General features: G+C 39.7%; 1 protein-coding gene across 1 annotated transcript; it reads right to left on the bottom strand.

Moving 5' to 3' along the window:
* Positions 1 to 1,158: 1,158 nt before the first annotated feature.
* Positions 1,159 to 16,737, bottom strand: YIPF4 (Yip1 domain family member 4). Its single transcript, XM_037405562.1, has 6 exons — positions 16,471 to 16,737; positions 12,801 to 12,954; positions 9,663 to 9,834; positions 7,497 to 7,574; positions 5,519 to 5,632; positions 1,159 to 3,158 (listed from the first exon to the last, which is right to left on the bottom strand). Exons 1-6 carry the CDS (start codon positions 16,553 to 16,555, stop codon positions 3,021 to 3,023), a joined length of 741 nt encoding a protein of 246 aa, XP_037261459.1. The 5' UTR covers positions 16,556 to 16,737; the 3' UTR covers positions 1,159 to 3,020.
* Positions 16,738 to 18,298: the final 1,561 nt, after the last annotated feature.

Genomic DNA, 18,298 nt, shown 5'->3' with positions numbered 1-18,298 from the left:
GCCAAGCAAGTTGTCCCCAAGAGCAAAATCGGCAGCTTTTAGGCTTGCTTGGCTACTTCAAGTGAAAGATTAAAGGCTGATAAGGATAGCGACAAAACTTTGAGCAGAGCTCAAGCTGTGTGTTGTCTCCACATCAAAGCAAATGATTTGATACACATTTCAAGTAGGTATAATTTTCTGATAAACATATCCAATGGGGAGAAGATGACAGACATACACGCATGGACGTGTCTAGCTGCTCTGCACAGAGCATCATCCAAAAAGCGTGTCACATTATGGTCTAATACCAACGCCTCTGCCTCAAAATAAGGTGTTGCACCTTACAAAGGGAACTTTTTACCAGATGGATGTGGTCTTAATGCAGTTTTGACAGATAAAAAGCAGTATATATATTGTCAGAAAAACTTATTTATAGCCTCAAAGCTTGAGACTGATGACACAGATAGGAATATAGATGTGTCTTAATTCAGTAAATATAAATGAGCTTCATACATTCTGTAAACAAGTTTAATTCAAAATTTTTATAAAATACATCTTGTATTTACACACTCATCTAAAATATGAGTTTGTTGAATGCAAAGTTATTACAAACTATCAGAACCATTTGAGAGCTGTTTGTACATATTTCTTGCACAGCATATGCAAAAGGTGACCCTAGAGAGACTAAGATTAAAAGGTGCAAATCTGCAATTGTGTACAAAATATGTACTATGTTAAGTGCATATCTACATTGCATATTACATGTGCCAAGTCTGTGGAAAGGAACAGTTAAAATTGCAACTATAAATTTCACAGAACATTAGTATAGAGGAAGTTAAATAGAACATTTCTTGCATCCTTTGAATATTCATAGTCATTTCAGATGCACAGGATCCAGTACAGACATCTAATGAACAGCTATGCAAAGGAAAACTAAGCTTAAAGCTCTCTGACAGCCTAGTAACCTACATGTGTCCTTGCCCTTCATGTTTGTGGTTGTTAGTTAACCATGTATTCACAGGACCTGGGTTGAGTCTTCCAATACTAGCTGGATACTCCTGTTAAAAAAGAAGTGTAAATCATGAAAAAAAAAAAAAAGAGATAAAACCAGATTATCATGCAAGATTCCAAAGCTAACATGCTTTTTTTTTTTTTAATCCACTAACGTGCATTTTTTTTAAGGTTGGTTGGTTTGTTGTTTGGTTTTTTTTTTTTTTAGAATGCGATATGAACGCTCACAGAACACTTGCAGATAAGAAGTAACTTGCTGGTATAATTGGCTTAGTTTGACTCTGCAGTAATTCCACCGGAACTTCTGCAGAAGTCAAGTTAGGTGAAAAGTCAATCACTCTTAATTTTTCTCCTTTAAGGTATTACATCCTAGAGTATTACATTACAATTGATGTCTAGCATCAATTGTAAGTAGTTCTGTTTAAAACCAATACAAGCATCAGCCAGAAAAGCAGACCAAATAAACTAGAGGTTTGTGGTAGAGTTGGAATTTAAATATATATTTTGCATCAATAATGAGTGGTAAGAATAACTGACCAAAACAGCAAGTTACACAGTCTAAAAAGCTGAAAAGCTACAGTTCTGATAAGGAAATATGTCCATCAGGGATCAAAGACAGCCTCTACTATTACCTTGTCATGGTTGATTTTTATTTGCAACGTTAAAAAAAAAAAAAAAGGATGGGGAATGCTTTTTTCCTGTTACCAAAAAAACCACCCCAAAAACAAGAATCTTAAGATCTATTTGTCAATACTAAATACTGAAGATTGCAAATGCCTAAGTTAGTACCATGCAAAGTGAACTTCAGTGGACTTCCCTCATGAAGAAACATTACCATAAGGACCATTACATAAGCCATCAACACAGTACACAGGAAATATTTAACATGTCATCACGTTATTACATAACCCTTGGATAGTCAAAATTAGCAAGACTGTAATTGTTACTAAGGCTGTAATTCTGCCTTATTTAGTGGAGGGAAAATCTGGCCTTACAAATCTTTTTTTTTTATTTCTCTTTACAAGGAATTAATAGTACTGGGGGGTGGGGGGAAGGGAATGGATGCGTGTTAAATAGCATGCTATTAAAAGCAAGACAGAGCAAGATGTTGTAAAACAGTTAGGGAAGCATTATTTTTATTTTGCCATCATAAAATAACATTGTTTAAAGGTCACACAAATTTGATAGATCATCTTTTTTCTCCAACATTAAGCCACCACTACAGCTGAGAAAAGTGTTCCCCCTTTTCTCTGTAAATTTATACTTTTAAGTAAAATAATTTGTTTCTCTAAATATGCATTTTAATTAATAATGTCACGCAGTAAATATCTTGCTCCTTTGGTCAGAGATATTAAATGAAGACTTCAAATACTTGTATCTTCAATCTTTTAAAAACCCAATATACATCCTTAACCATGGAGTACTTACGCTACACACAAGCCATAGATACAAAATACACAGTATATACATGTTTTGAAAACAAATTGGAATTTATAAAAACTCAATAGCCAAATCAAAGTAATTGAGGCACTAAATTAAAAGTAATATCTTCATGTCTTGATTATACAGACTATTCTGTGAACAATCAGGACTGTTTCATAAATATATATTATCTACAGAATTTGCTGTGCCAAAAAAGCCAGCTGTGTTTAAGCTCAAAAGAAAAATTGCACTTTGAGATTGTTACAGTTAACTTCTCATTTTTCCTCTCGAATGTAGTTATCTGGTCCTAGTGCTTTTGGCACAGGTATTGAGTTGTGGTTTTGCTGCATTTTCTTATAAAACACAAGGTTCTTTTATTTTGTTCATTAAAATCTGAAGAGTTTTAAACAAACCTAGAACTTTGATACAAATCTATATAGCTACAATTGCTTCATTAAATAATATACACAAATATGCTCTCCGATCTTAAAACATCTTGACAACCGGATACAAAACAGTCACTTGTGTTATCTCCAGCCTCCTTATTCTTATGTGTTATCAGTCTGCAAGTGAATAAAATACAGTTTCTGGCCTCATATTGCACTAGATCACACCCCAGTGTACAAGGACAGAAAATAAATGTATAATAAAAAGATTGGATAAATTAGAAGGGGTTTCTTGGTCTTGAATTCTTCTCCAACTAGTAATGATGCAGCACTGTATGCAGCCCAAAAGACTCCAAACAACTGAAAAAGAAGATGAACAATCTTAGCTGACACCACAAGAAAATCTCTCCAAATACCAAGACAAAAATCAGTTCTTCTCTCAACAGGATTAAGACTCCCTCAAACAAGAATTTTGGAGAACTACACACACACACACACCCCCCATGAATAGAAAAGAATACACTACACATTTTCATTTAAGTTTAGAGAAACATTTAACAAAGAGTCATATTATTTTTTATTTGAGCCATTTTTACTGAAGTAAACAGCTAAGGATCTACAGTAACTTTTCTCTAATATAAGACAGACATCATAAAGCAAGCCATATACACTGGTAATCTGAAACATCACTGGATTAGTAATTTTTCTTTCTACCTTGACTGACCCCAACTATTGACCCCTCCCTTTCTTTAAGCAAAAGAGTCACTGTACTTGACTCTTCCTCTATAATATATACACCAGAGAGTTTAATTACTATTTTTTTATTTCAGGATTTATCTGGCTCAAACTTTTCTTTAATTACGGTGCCTCCACCTCAAGGTAACTGAACCTCATATTCATAGTTCTTTCAGGTGCAGTGAGAAGCCTGCCAAAATACAATTTGTATCAAAAACTATATTGCTTACTAAATTAAGAAAGAACCAGTTTAAAAGACTGGCAGAAAGCAACATTACCTATGAACATCCACTGTGCTATATGAAGTTAACATGCATATTTAAAAAAAAAAATGTCTTGAGGCCAGTGAACTTAAACCTCAAACTAACAAGGTTATAGCAAAAAGTAATCAGACATCATTATCCTCTAGCAGCACCTCGAGTATTAATAAAAAAAAAGGAAAAAATACTTAAAACCATCCAGCATGCAAAGCCACTGTGATCTTCTGCAAAACACAAGAGCAAAGGGGGCAGACATAGTAGGACCCCAGCAAAGAACTTGTCCTACAGTTCTGTCAGGAGTTGAAGCCCCTTGAGGGATTATGTGGCCTGTTCAACTGCCATTATAAAAACAAACAAAAAAACCCCAACAAAAAATATGCATGTGATTGCATACTCCTGTTTTTGCTGCCTAACCTAGGATTGCAGAGATGGACAGGAAGAACATTCAAGAATCATGACTGAATTCCCTAAGAAACATTAGGAAAATTGCAGCAACTGAAACAATTGAGGTGCATTACTTCGCTGATTGCAACTGGAAAAGAACTGATTGGAATGTCACTATTTCACTGTAAGTTCCCCAACTCTAGGACTGGGAAATATTTCCCCAAGCGCAGAGCTCTCAAGCCGTAAGTAGCAGTACTTGTCACAGCATAAGTAGTTTTGGCCGTATGGGGCTCGTCCTGCATTTTCACACCAACGATGTAAAAGGTAAGAACCTAGCACAGATTCACCCTGAAGTTCATGTAAGATTGTTACCAGTACTCAAGTAACAGACTTTTCATTAACATTTATTTATTTTCAAGTTATACATTAGTTAACTGGCAAGTTAATGATTTGCTGACTGTATCGCTTCACAGTAATTACAAGTTATCAAATCACAAACACAGCAATTTTGTTATTTATCATACACTTCAGTTGTGCTTCAATTATATTGTGTACCAGCACGCCAAAAAAACAGAAATCAATCAAATCAACAGAACAAGAACTCAGAAAGTGTACAGCTTAGCTAGGAAGAGAACTTCCTCAGCCAACCTTTCCAAAAGTTCAGCAATGACCTCAAAGGCTACCTAGAAGGGTTTTAAGTAGTACTGGAAGCGTTCAAGAACATTATGTAGTTTTCCGATCTATCAGGGAACGTTGCTAGTTGCATAAAAAGCATCCAACAGCAGGTGGTATAAGGGAAGTTACTCTTGCTCTGTGCCTTACATTCCACGTCTGCAGTAAATCAGAACAATACTTGCCGTCTCTGCAAAGGGTATCAAGGGCTTTGTAAAGCTACCACTATGGGAAGGTCTCAGAATAATGACTAATGTCATATTCATGCTGCAGTAACTAAAAATAAACTGGATGACGGGGGAAGGGATCAAACGGCTTATTTTCAGATTCTTCATTTTGAGGTTTAGTTATGCATCCTTTTCTCAAAATGATAATCCTATTTATTTTTAATGCGACTATTAGAGCACCACAAAATATTTAAATATAAGCTAACCTGATAACAACAGGTGGTGTTACAGCAACAGGTCTGTACATGCCCCAAGTACTCAAACATTTGAAACAGAATTTGCTTAGCAGTCATGTCCACCAAGAGGATCACAGACCTCACATTGTGGTTCTGATTATTTTGACACATTGTTATGTCGCCCTGAACAGATTAATACTTGTAGTCTTAGGAAAGTGACTTAAAAATAACTGTAAACAATTCACAATAGATTATACTGAACTTACTTTTATTAGGGTAGAAACAACTTCAAATGATCCAACCACCAAAAGTACGGGTGCTATGACAATGAGGGGAAGTAGGGAATATCCTATCACACCAAGAACTTGGCCATAAGCAACCTGAAATTTTCAAGCACATAAAAACAAGCTTTGTAGTACTCCATCTTTGTCACCATACACAATCTGATCTTGTAATAACAGTATGAATAGCAATAATAATTTCTTAGGTATTCATGAGATTTCAACTAAAGGAAGCTTGCTAGTATGAAAATTGGTTTTGTATGCTACCCCCTAGAATTTTTTTAATTAATCATTCAGTTCTCTTAGAACATTGTCATTTTTTTAAAAAAAAAAAAGTTGTAAATGACAATTTTATCACTTCCAAGGGAAGAATTTATACAGGTTCAACATGTAATTCCACCCACTGCTCAAATTTTCATGTTCTGCCTTAAGAGGTTCTCAACTGCCACTCTCCATGGTGTGTGTGTGATACCCAGGAGCACAGAACTAGAACAGACCTCTCAAATCACCAGCTGTAGTCCTGGCTGTCAAAAGTAGCAAAGATGTAATTTCCTGCATTAACATACTCATATCCATTATACATAAATAAATGCATGAAGTACATGAATGCTTTTGGCATCAGTGGAAGACCTAGAACCTGGTCCCTCTAAGGCACAGAAATCTGATTTCCAGTTTAAAATTATTTTTACTATCTTAAACAGATTTGTTCAAAGTAATTCTGTAACTGTTTTTAGCTTCATGGGGATTAAAATGTCTGATTTTCCCCTACTACGGTTTGAAATGTTCCTGGGCCAAATTAGGCTTCTTGGATTTAACAGGAAAAATACTGGCGAGACAAATGACCATCCTGCAATCACTCTCTTGTGGCTGTTGATCCTTCACAGTCCACTGTGCACTTACACTTCCTTGCCAATTTATACATTCTAATAATTTCACATTTTGAGTTGCAAAACAGATTGATTTAAGGGCATCTGGATTATGTGGCATGCAGAAATACCATGTGATCACATTTGTAAAAGCTTTTTCTTTCAAAACAGTGTTCACACTAGAAGACTGTAGCAATTATAATTAGAAGAAAGTTTAAAAAATGTAAAGATAAGTAGGAAATCTGAAACATTATTCATCATTAATGCAAGATGCATAGTAAAAATATAAAAATTGGGCATCACTGAATATTTGGTTCTTCACAACACAGTTCAATGCATTTTTTGCTGCAGAGCCATTTTTAAGAACTTTCTACCCTCCTGACTGTTTTCACTGTAGCTGTCTTGTGGGCCTTGCTGCAAGTCATTTGTTGTCATTTACACCTGAATCACTTAGTGACTTCATTTGTAAACAGCTCAAACCACTTTTCCAACCCTGCTGGTGCAAGCAGCTGGAGGGAGGTATGTAGGTCAGAACATCAATTGGCTTTGCAGTTCAAGAACATGCACTGATTTTCATCCTTTAATAGGTTTGAACTGCATCAGTCCAAAGATAAAAACAAACACTGGTAGGTACTCTACCCACAAGGACATTATACAATTGCTGTTAGCCCCATTAAAAAAAAAAAATAGAAGTTTTAATAAAGCACAGTGCAAGAGCCGTGCAAAGGAGAAAGGATCCCATTTAGCTCAGTGACCAATAAACTGAAAGCACTTGTCCCTCAAGAATGGACTTCAGTTCTGGATCACAGGCACCTGTTAAGTTTCTGGGATTCACAGTACAAATTGCCAGATTGTTTGTCACAACCAGCGCACCATCCAGTACACAGAAAGGCTAGTTGACCATCTCTGTATTTCAGATTTTACTTTGATGGCCAACAACCCAAAATGTAGGCATTACACTTACTAACTGCATCCATTCTTAGTCAGCTACAAGGTCCACAGTCAAGCACCAAGAAAACCCAACTACTACTGAACAATGTAGTCAAGAGACTTTACATTACCTCCCTCTTATGTCCTTTTTGCATACAGGTACTTACTTCTCCTCCAAGAACCCTGGCCAGTAAAAAAATTGTCAAGGATCCAAATATCCAAATAGTTATAATCCAAGAAACAACCTTAAGAGACAAACAATAATTCATTTGTATTAATAATTATCATTGTGATCAAAGAAAACTCATTTCTATTACCACTTTCACTGCTGTCACAGCAATTTGCTGTCACAAAACAATTCTGAATTGCAGCAAGAATATTTTTACTTAGTATCACAATGCAACTTGAGAATAAAATTCAGAGGTTACATTTACAGAATCACATTAACGGTAAGTTTGGTGAACATGGAATGTATATGCAACGTGTTTTGCTAAGTATTGTAATACTGTGGCAGAGTACAGTTTACTTAAAACTAAAGCTTAGACCACCCTAGCTAAATAAATGTCTTCATATCCTGCCTATTACAAAATGTGACCTCAGTTTTTAAAAGCCAGCTCAACCAATACAAGGAGTTGGAATTCTGCTTCTTTCATCCATAAGGATGCCACTTTACGCAAACTGGGAATGCTCAGAAGACGACATAGGACTAACTCTCAGTAGAGCCTGATAATGATTACAGCTTAATAGAAGCCCCAGACTCCTGGGACATACTCTGCCATTTTTTTCCTGATTCTTTCATTGCTCTGCTCTTAAACAGGTGAAATCTTAAAAATCATTTTCTGGCTTAACAGAATCTTCAAAGTAACTTAGCTATTCTTGGAGCTGAGCCTCTGGGAGGACTATAGTCTCCCCTTTGCTCTCCCTTTTGAAATACCTTTTTACAAGGAAACAACAGTTCAGTCCAGTCTATTTTCAAATGCATGACGGCTGAATTTAAAAATTAAGTCCATAACAATAGCTTTATGCTATCTGTGAAACTAGCACATGGCCTCCTTCTACCTCCTGCTTTCCTCCACTGTCTAAAGGAAGAGGACCAGATTAAAGTCTTAAAGCTGGAATGCTCATCTCTCCCCAGCTTACAGCCCACCTTTCAGTTCATCTAGTCTAGCTGCTGTCAGTCACTCTGCTGCTAGCTACTGCCTTCCCTCCTCACATATATACAGTACTTTCACATCAGTATGTTAAATCCACTGTTTCTAAGAAATGTTAGACCTACTGTTCATGTACAGTAGGTACTCAAACTGCAGAAAGTAGCTTATCTGTCGTGGGGTCAAGGAACGGTCCGTGCTTTGCCTGGGAGACAGCTAAGTGGTCCACCCAAAAGACTTGAATAATACAGTGATTTAGTCTACTCACTTCAAGTTCATAGAAACAAGACACAGAGTGAATTCTTTGTCAGCGTTGGTACACCATATGGAAGCCAGAGGTCATAAAGGGAGTGATTTTATCTCACCATTCACAAAAATCCTTGCATAAGCACATTCTGCTGCTTCACATATGGCTTATTGCTTTACTACTTTGTATGTTAAACAACTGTAACTACACATATAGTCGCAAAGGTTTCTGAATCAGAATCACCTAGGCTCACATATAAATTGTGACTACGAAAGATACCGCTTCTCTACTGTCAATCTGAACATAAAGAAAAAAAGCTAACAGTGTTTATGGAGGCCAATTACATCTGCACAATGCCTCTGAATAGCTATCCACCCTGGAGTTCAAAAGGAATTACAGAAAAAGCCTACTGACCAGAGGAAAGTTATTTGATTGTAATTGAGCAGGGAGGACAAAATAGCAAATGGCACTAATGGAGATTAAATATACCAGGTAACGGCAGTGATACAGTATGAATTAAACAAGTAGCTTTATTTGTCAGAAAATAAAAAATATGGCATCCAAACAAATGTTCTTTGGTAACATTTTCTAGTAATAAAAAACATGTTAACAAAAGGTCACAATTCAAGTGGGAAGATTCACTAATATGACTATAAACCTGTTAGTATCAAGTTATTTCCTCCAGAAACCACATCTTTCCTTTCTTTTACTGTATAAAACCAAACCTGACATTTCATCATGATCAAGTTATCCATGGGCTATCTAATACATTTCTTACTGCTGTCTTTCTACAGATTAACTTGTGAAACAGAATTTGAAATGCCCCGCATTAGTATGCGAAGAAAAGACATTCTACCTACGTAAGAATGCAAATTGCTTAGCAATCATTTCCCCAGATTTAGTTTAGATTTCTTTTTAGGTAGAAGGCTTATACCTACCTTAAACTGTCCATATAATGAAATCATTGAGAAGAAGAGTACAACCGCCAGAGGACCCCAAAAGTCTGGATTGTCTCTCACTACCTGCCTATTAAACCCAAGAGACGGCATAGGCATCAACACACATCGAATTTTGTAGTAAATATCCTTCAGATCAATGTCGAGTTCCTCCCTGAAATTGTAAAGCAAGTGAGCATTACTATACACCATAGTAATAAAATAGAGCATAAAAAAGTAAGTGCAGGGGCAAACAGTAGGTTTATAGAGCAAGCCTCCCGTCACCCATAAGGCTTTCTGAAGCCATAACTACCAAAGGAACAGTTTGTCCACAACAAAGCAACACCATACCTTCATCCCACATTCAGTAACCGCTGTGACACAGCTAGATATATTTAATTATTCAAAAAACAACTACAAGACTGAGAACAGAAAACACACAACATACCCTACCAGTCTAAGACAGTCAATCTATTTTCTGACATGCAGGAATACATGACACATTCATACCATTCTAACTACTTAAAAAGTCAAAGACATGGATACACGGAAGTAGAATGTCTGTGCATTCCTATGCTGAGCACACTTACTACGGGCACATTTTATTTCAAACTCCACAAGAAAGAATACCTTTACATTCACTAATCCTAAACCATTCAAAAAATATCAGGTAAAACCAATTTTCTAAAGTAAAATCGGTTTTAACTTGCTTCACCACAGCAGTTTTCAGGAGACCAGTTTATACCAATTGTTTAATTACTGGCTTGCTTCCAATATGGTAAAAATAAATAAAAGCCAACTAAACAAGCAATAAATTCTATCAACAGATCTGCTCTTCTCTAATTGCCTTCTCCAATCCCTGTTACAAACTATTGGTAAGCAGCTACAAATGGACTGGAAGACTCTTCTGCACAGGAGACTATGAACTGGTACCTCTTGCTGTGATTGTCTTAGTAATCCCTCCTTATGGGAGGGAATCACACTTTCTAAGTAAAGGCCAATTCCACTTCTTTGAGTTTATGCATGGAACCTTACGATAGAACTGTACGTTAGTGTCTTCCTTATGTAGTCATGACCGAGGAGCTCTGAAGAGTTGCAAGAGACTTCCAGCAGATATCCCTCTGCTCTACATTTAGGAGCACAGCAGAGAAAAATGCAGAATCATGTCCTAAGTCCATTTATGAAAGTTTTGTACAAGGCCTTGAATTATGGGTTTCCCCCCAGAAAAGCTGAAGCAAGAAATAAATGCAAAGACATGATTCACCAGAATTTCTCTTAGAAAAAAAACCAAAACAACCGCAAAATGACAACTGCTCATTCAGTCTCTCAAGGCATTTTCAGGATTGCTATTACTGAAGCTATTTCAGAATTGATATTACTAACTTGTGAGTAAATAACAAAAATTGTTAACACATCCCTGAATTTAAGGATTAGACTAGGAGCTTCTATTTTCCTCCATTTACCTAAACAGGATGTAGTATTCCTATATTTTACTCTAAAGACTGTGTAACACAAATATTCTCCTGCCCAGAAATAATTCTTTGTCATCACCTAGGGCTTCTGACAGTTTCTCATGTGAATAAACTGCATTTCACATGAAGCTCACAGCTATCTCACCTCAGAAATGTGGCAGGTGTAACAGGAAATAAGTGTCTGGAGTAAGGCTGCCCAATGAGAACAAAAAAAAATAATCATAAAATAATCTCAATTCTATTGAACAAAATGCTTGCCCAGCAGCACCACACTGGTGAACCTCCCTTAGCTGGCTGCTGTTCTTGAAATCCTTTGTAGGATTCAGGTTACCAAGCTTCATTACAGCACATATTCTGGGAATAATCCTAACTGCATAAAAACTGCTACATGAAAGTCAGATTAAGGCCTTTCCTGTGAGGATGATTATATTCATCCCGTTTGCCACAAACTGATCATTTATCTCCCTGGCATTCCTCTCACTTCCAGCAATCAGCAGCTAAGAACACCTAGCTGTCTTTGAATCACAAACTTGGTTTTCTGTGGGATAAAAAGTTACACAAAAAAGAGAATTCATATGTTTTCACATCAGTACACCATTCTGTTTCGAAATGAAAAAGTAGAGATTTATAGAACAGACTTATTCACACAAGGAGCTACTTCTGCACACTTTAATTTACTTTTCAAGTAGCAGTGTCATTTTGTTAAGCTCTCCAGACATCTGTTCTCTCCCAGCACTCTCATTTGAGTTCTCCAGAGTACTCACCTGCTCACTTCAAGCTTTTAAAGCATCATTATCTTTAATTCACACAGGAAAACACTGTATATGTTTTCCTGTATGTGAGACACTGAGTATGAAGTTGCTTAGGTGCAGCACAAGGACCAAAACCCAGGCTGCCTGACTCACAGTGTAATAACCTTAAGATACTAACATTCTTCAGCCACCCATGTTTCTGTGAACAGAACAAGGGATGCTGAGATTTTTCAGTTTTAAGGACAGTTTTGTCTTTCAACACTACCACCCTTTTAATCTAGCTTTATAACATCAAAGATCATAAAGTTTGCGCAACCTTGCTTCTAGCATCCCTACTGTAATAAGCATGATTCATAATGCTTTCACTTCAGAATAACTGACAGAATTTACTTACATTTACTTAACATTAATCTTTCCACAGGATTGCCTTAGCCTCCAATTCTTTGACAGCATTAAGAACTCACATAATCAGTGCAGAAGATGGAAAGAATACAACCTCATTTTTAAATTACCATACCAGATACCACCCGGGCAGTCCTGGGTTAACAGTTGGACGCTATTGATCTTAAAGGTCTTTTTCAATCTAAACGATTCTATCATTTTAAGATCAACACCTAAGGGCAGAAAAGCCATAAAAGCTTTATACTTCTAGAGATTAATAAAATCGGATTTTACTTCCTCCTTCCTTCCTCCTCCACAGTGAACAACAAGCCTCTCTTTTATGCTAAAAATAAAACCCATAATAAGAAACATCATGTTTTCATTCCTGCACTAGAAAACAATCATTGGTCAAGTAATCTGTCGAACTGAATTCCAGTCACAGCAAAAGGCTGGGGTATAACTTAAGAGGCTACAAGTTGGGTTTTTTTTCCTACACTACTAATAAAGACAGATACCCAAAAATAATTATGACATACAGGAGTGGCTTGTTATCTTCTGGGTCATCATCTTCCACTTCCAGAAGCCAGCCATACCCTCTCTGTCTTAGGAATGTAGTTGCAGTAGATTCTTTGATGAATTCTCCTCCAAGATTTAGCTTAACATCTGGAGTTGTTATGGAGCCACTAAGATCTTAAAAGAAAAAGGGAGAGAAAGATACACCTTTTTATGTACGGCCAAAAGCCATTAGATTTCATAAGTACTGGAAGATAAGCAACAGATACATAAAGCCACATGTGCTGCTCCTCACCACAAAATATTTAGTTACAGAATAAAATTATACTTTAACAGATACAGAATTTGAAAGGGTACTTCCAGTTTTAATGCAAAAGCAACAACATCGGTTTAGGTCTCGAATTACCAAGCCTTAGCTTCCAAATGGAATTCATGTTTTGATGACACAGTGTTATGACAGAAAGCCTTCAATGTGTGCTTTATCATTAAGCATATGGCATAAAAGGAGTTCACTAATGAAAGTCTCATCATACTCTAAGTTGTAGATTATTTACCACTTCTTTTCTGATCATACTATACCTCTTTTGGAGCCCACTTCTGCACAGTGGCATTGCTTCAGCTAAAACATTCTCTGCTTTTATGTCCAATTTCTCATGAAAGAAGACCAAATGTTTTCATTTGTAATTGTAATTGCCTTTAATACAGCTGAAAATATTAGAAAAAAAATACTATCAGAGATCCTTATGCTCCAGCCAGTAAGAAGAGATACAAGGAGTTCTCTTCAATATACTATGATCTTGCTGTGCCACAGTATTAAAGAAACCAAAACAAAGAGCAACTTATATATGTTCTGGCTGCGTCAAAGTCACCAATAAATACTACTCTGTTGTCTCATATTGTTATATACAGATGAAAAATGCAGAATAGTAACTGAAAATATACCAAGCAACTTGAAGGAAGAAATAAAATGTAGAAGAAGGAATAATTATTCCTTTATGAAATCATGGATTTCCATTATTTGCTAAAAAGGAAAAATCCAAACAGAAACATGTAAATTTTTTTGTATAAACCTTATTACAAATACACTGAGACACAAAAACTCTCTTCTCATCCAATGCCTTTTCATTGTTGTGCGTTCTTCACCCAGAAAAGTTCCTAGGCACAAATTTCCCAAAACACCTAGCTATCACGAGTATTCCTGAAACACATTCTCACAGAGGCAAATCGGGTCATATTTTCAGATCACAATTGCAACATTTTCTATCAAAATGCAACGTCGTTTTCTAGAAACAAAGATCTGACAGAATCTCATAGTGTCTTCAGCCAGCATGTCTGAAGCATTCACTGATCACTCAGTATCACAATTAATTTAAGAAAATTCTCCTTCCCAAATAAGCTTTCTAGGCTAGTCAAGCTTAAATTCAAGCTTCTCCATAAATGCTTTTCAACCATTTCATAATCATGAGAGTTAATGATCCATTGCTTTGATTCTTGGAACATCATCTGAGCATGATCCTTGTAAAGATGACCATAACTTAAAAAAGGAATTTCTCTTCACTCCTGTCAGTACCAGCACACATACACTGATCTCGCAAGACACAAGAAAAGCCTTTCTCTGCTGTTTACAGAGGGAGGAAAAAAGAAAAATGTATTCTCAATGCCTGGGTGTCAAGGTAAAGAAAGCCTCCAAAGTTTTCTGTTGTCACTGGGACACTTTGGTCACCTAAAAATATTTGCTTATGCTACAACAATACACTTCTTTGCAAGGACAGGTTCTTGCTACTCTTTGCGCACAAACGTGACTGTCAGGACAAGCAAATATAACAGTCCAACCAGCCATTTATTTCTCCTTTCTCAGTGACCGCTCACTGACAATCCATCCTGAGGCAGGGAAACTTCCGCACCAGTCTTATTTACTAATTATTTACTAAAAGATTCCTTTTAGCAGTCCAACGATTGGTGAATACTTAGAACAACACTTCTTAATCATGAAACCTATTAACATGATTTTAAGTCTATTTTGCAAGACATCTCAGATAGGACATTAAGGTGCAGAAAGCAAGGAAAAAAATCCACCATCCCCTGTTCTACAGGCTGCTTTGAATGACAAGGTTAACAGCAGGCCAACCAAGCACTGAAGAATCTGCCAAGAATTGATGGTTCTGATGCTTGCCAGGAAGAGTTAGGGTGCCTTCACTGCTACTGTCTCAGGCAGAACACCACAGAAGCAAAACTGAGGTATTGCACATGTCATTTCAACCAGGCACTGTGGGAAACCAGCTTTCAAGACAGTCTTTGCTCTCAATTTTTAAAAGCTCTAAATTTTTTATAGAAGGGGGAAAAAAACCCCAACCCTAACAGTTTGTTCTTTATACTGTATCTGTCCACTTCATTGAGAACACCTCTCCAGCATTCTTTCCCACAAAGAGCCTAACTCTTATGGAAATAAGATGGGAAAATAAAACAGCTTATACTTTCACAGGGATCAGGATTTGGGAAACATAGAAATCAGAGTGCAACATCTAGTATTTTTAGAAGTATCAAGCTGTTTACTTTATGTTTTTATATGTTAGGGTAAGTCTATGCAGGACTTTGCAGACAGAACTACACTTGAACAAGCAGGAGATCAAACCTCACTTATGTTGATAAAGAACACACAGCTGAGCCCAATTTAGCACATCCTACTGGAAAGGTGGCTGTATTGGATTGGGTTCAGCATTGCTCAACAAATACTCCTGGGGGAATCCAGAAGAGGTACGTGGATCCTTTTTCAGGCCAAGGTAGAGAAGAAAAACAAAACAAAACAACAATGAAAAAACACAGCCAAGATTGTACCTGTTGATTAGCGTTCCTTGTCAGAAGGACTGGGAAGTTCACTAAAGACAGGTATTCTCAGTAGTTTTCCCACTTCAGTAATTCTTTTCCAGGGTGGGGCACATGAGTCAGTATTTACATGAACCCCTACCCCTATCCACAATTACAATGGTAACCAAATTCACACATAAAGTGGAATGCTTGCTGTTTAAATAGGTAAAGCCCAAAAGATCATCCTCCACCAAAATAAGTTTGCACAACACTGACTCCTGTACGTTCATTTCTGCAGTCTTAAGGCGGATCTTCACGGCATGCTGGTACACCACAGCTCTTTGTGCTGCAGCAGTTGGCCACGCTTCAGCCCTAAACTACACGCAGAGCTTCTTTTCCCCCGCGATTACTGTGCTCAAGTGAGACACGGCACAGACTTTGGCACAGCATCGCAGCGACTGCGAACATACGGGGCAATCTTCGAAAGACACCAAACTGCGCTCCCATCAACGCGGGGATGAGGAGCGGTCCGTGACAGCGCTTGTCACGGTTATGTCAGGCCGCCGGCCACAGCCTGGCGTACGGCTCGGAGAGCCCGAGGGACGCGGCCCGGCCGGCCCTGCCACGCCGGGGCTGCCACGCGGCTCGCGCCGCCCGGAGCGCCGCTCCCGGCACCCGCCGCGGGCGCCCCGCGGCCCCGAGGGCAGCGGCCACCTCAGCCACCCCGCTCCGCCTCCGGCCACGCCACCGGCCGCGGGGGCGGGCGGGGGGAGGGCAAGGGAGGCACCGCTCGCCCCAGCCGCAAGGGAGCCGCCCGCTCCCCCGGCGGCCGGCCCAGCCCTTCCCTCGGGAAAGCGAGAGCGGCCCCGAGCGCGGCCCCGCGCTCACCTTCGGCGTCTGCCGAGGATACAAAGGTGAAGTCCCCGCTGCTGGGCGCATAAAGCGGCGGCTGCTGAGGGCCCGGGGGCTGCATCTCCCCGCCCTCCGCGGGGGCTGCGGGGCCGGTGCGGGCAGGAAGAGACGAGCGGGCACCAGGGCCTGCGGCCTCCCCGCGTCCCTCCTGCGGCGGCGGCCGGCACCCAACGACCACCGCGCAGCCGCCTCACAGGACAACAACAAGCGACACCGCCCCTCCGATTGGCCGCTTGCAAGGCGCGCCGTGATTGGTCGCCGCAGGGCCAATGCTGACTGGCTCCCCGGCTCCGTCTCGGGGATTGAGTCACTTCGACTCCGGTATAAAGCTTCTGCTGATTGGCCGAGGCGCGACTCCACTCGTGTGAGGGGTGGCAGCGGTAGGCTCCGGCGGGGCACCGTGCCGAGGGCCTCCTGCCCGCGGGGGGGGCCGCTCCGCCCGATCCCCTGCCCCGGAGCTGCCTGCCGGCGCCGGGACCGCGCGGGGGCCCCTTGGCGGCGCACAGGTGCGGTGGTGGGCTGGGGCCGTGGGGCTGTGGCCCAGCGGGGGGCCCCCACCGTTTGCCGGCTCGTGGCGCCCCTTGCCACTTACCTTCCGAGGCTGCGGGGTGACCCGTGTGCGGGGTCGGTGCGGCATCCGAACGCCACGCCAAAAGGTGGCCCCGGTGAATTCCCTGTCTCAACCCCCCAAAAAAAAGTGTTCCTGCAGCGAATGCTGCTCGCGGAAGGGCGGCTGGCGAGGTTCTGGGGGTGGTGAGAAGCGACCCACTTGCAAGCAGGGGCCTCGGAGGCCGGCCAGGCTGCTTCGGTGCTGCTGGCCGCTTCGGTGCCAGAGCGGCCGTCGTCGCGGTGGGCAATGTGTGAGGCGTGAAGCCAGATGTTTTAGTCCAGCCTGACCTCCCAGATCTGATCTGAAGGCTGGCAGCGGAAACTCTGCATCTGCAGCGCCCTAGGATGACAGCTTCACCCCCTCATCACCGTCTGCAACAGTTTTCCTAGTTTTCTTCTACAAGTTGTTCATCCACATGGCCAATGCTTTCTGCTTGCCCCCGCCTACCAACTGTCTGTTATCATGTTTAATTTTAAATCTGCTTCTCATTCCATAGTGAGATATTTTATTCATGTCTATTCATTGTCTTCATGCTGCTTGACACATGCAATTTGCTTCCTGCATACTGCTAAAAATAGTATTTTGAACTTCAGTATCAAAAAATCTGCTGGCAAATACCCTTTCGAATGTAACTATGGACTTTTTATTTCTTTGTTGAATTAATAGCATCATCCCAAATATTTTCCATCCATAATGGATGTTGAAAAAAATGTGTCCTTCCTTTTGGCTGTTCAGAAGGATTTGCTTCCATCTTTACTGTCCAGCAATACTTTATATGGCTCCACCTCCCAGCATTGTCATGGCCACCTGCAACCCTTTTGCTAATTGTTTTACATATACAAACCTAAATGTATTCTGTTACCCTACATCCTCTTTTTCTCTCCCTTTTTTTTTTTTTTTTTTTTTTTTGCTCCCTCTCAGTATCTATATGCGGTTTTCACAGGATTTTTTTAAGCTGTGCCCAGGCCCTGTGTATTAGTAGTATCTTTGGTATCCCTGTAGTTCTGAGGTTTCTGGACTGCTTTCCTGCAGTTTGTCCAGAAGGAAATCTGGCACAGCCACAAATCAGATATAGAATGTGTATGCAACATATTGTATACACTCCAGAATGGGTGCCTTTTTAGTTCATCATTAAAATAAATTAGCAAATCCAGAAACTTCTCCCACAGTTCAAGCTGCTGCATCCAAGATATC

This window comes from Falco rusticolus, chromosome 12, assembly GCF_015220075.1.
Source record: "Falco rusticolus isolate bFalRus1 chromosome 12, bFalRus1.pri, whole genome shotgun sequence".
Lineage (NCBI taxonomy): Eukaryota > Metazoa > Chordata > Aves > Falconiformes > Falconidae > Falco > Falco rusticolus.
Note: the sequence above shows the minus strand (reverse complement) of the source record. Positions and strands in the feature narration are given on the sequence as shown.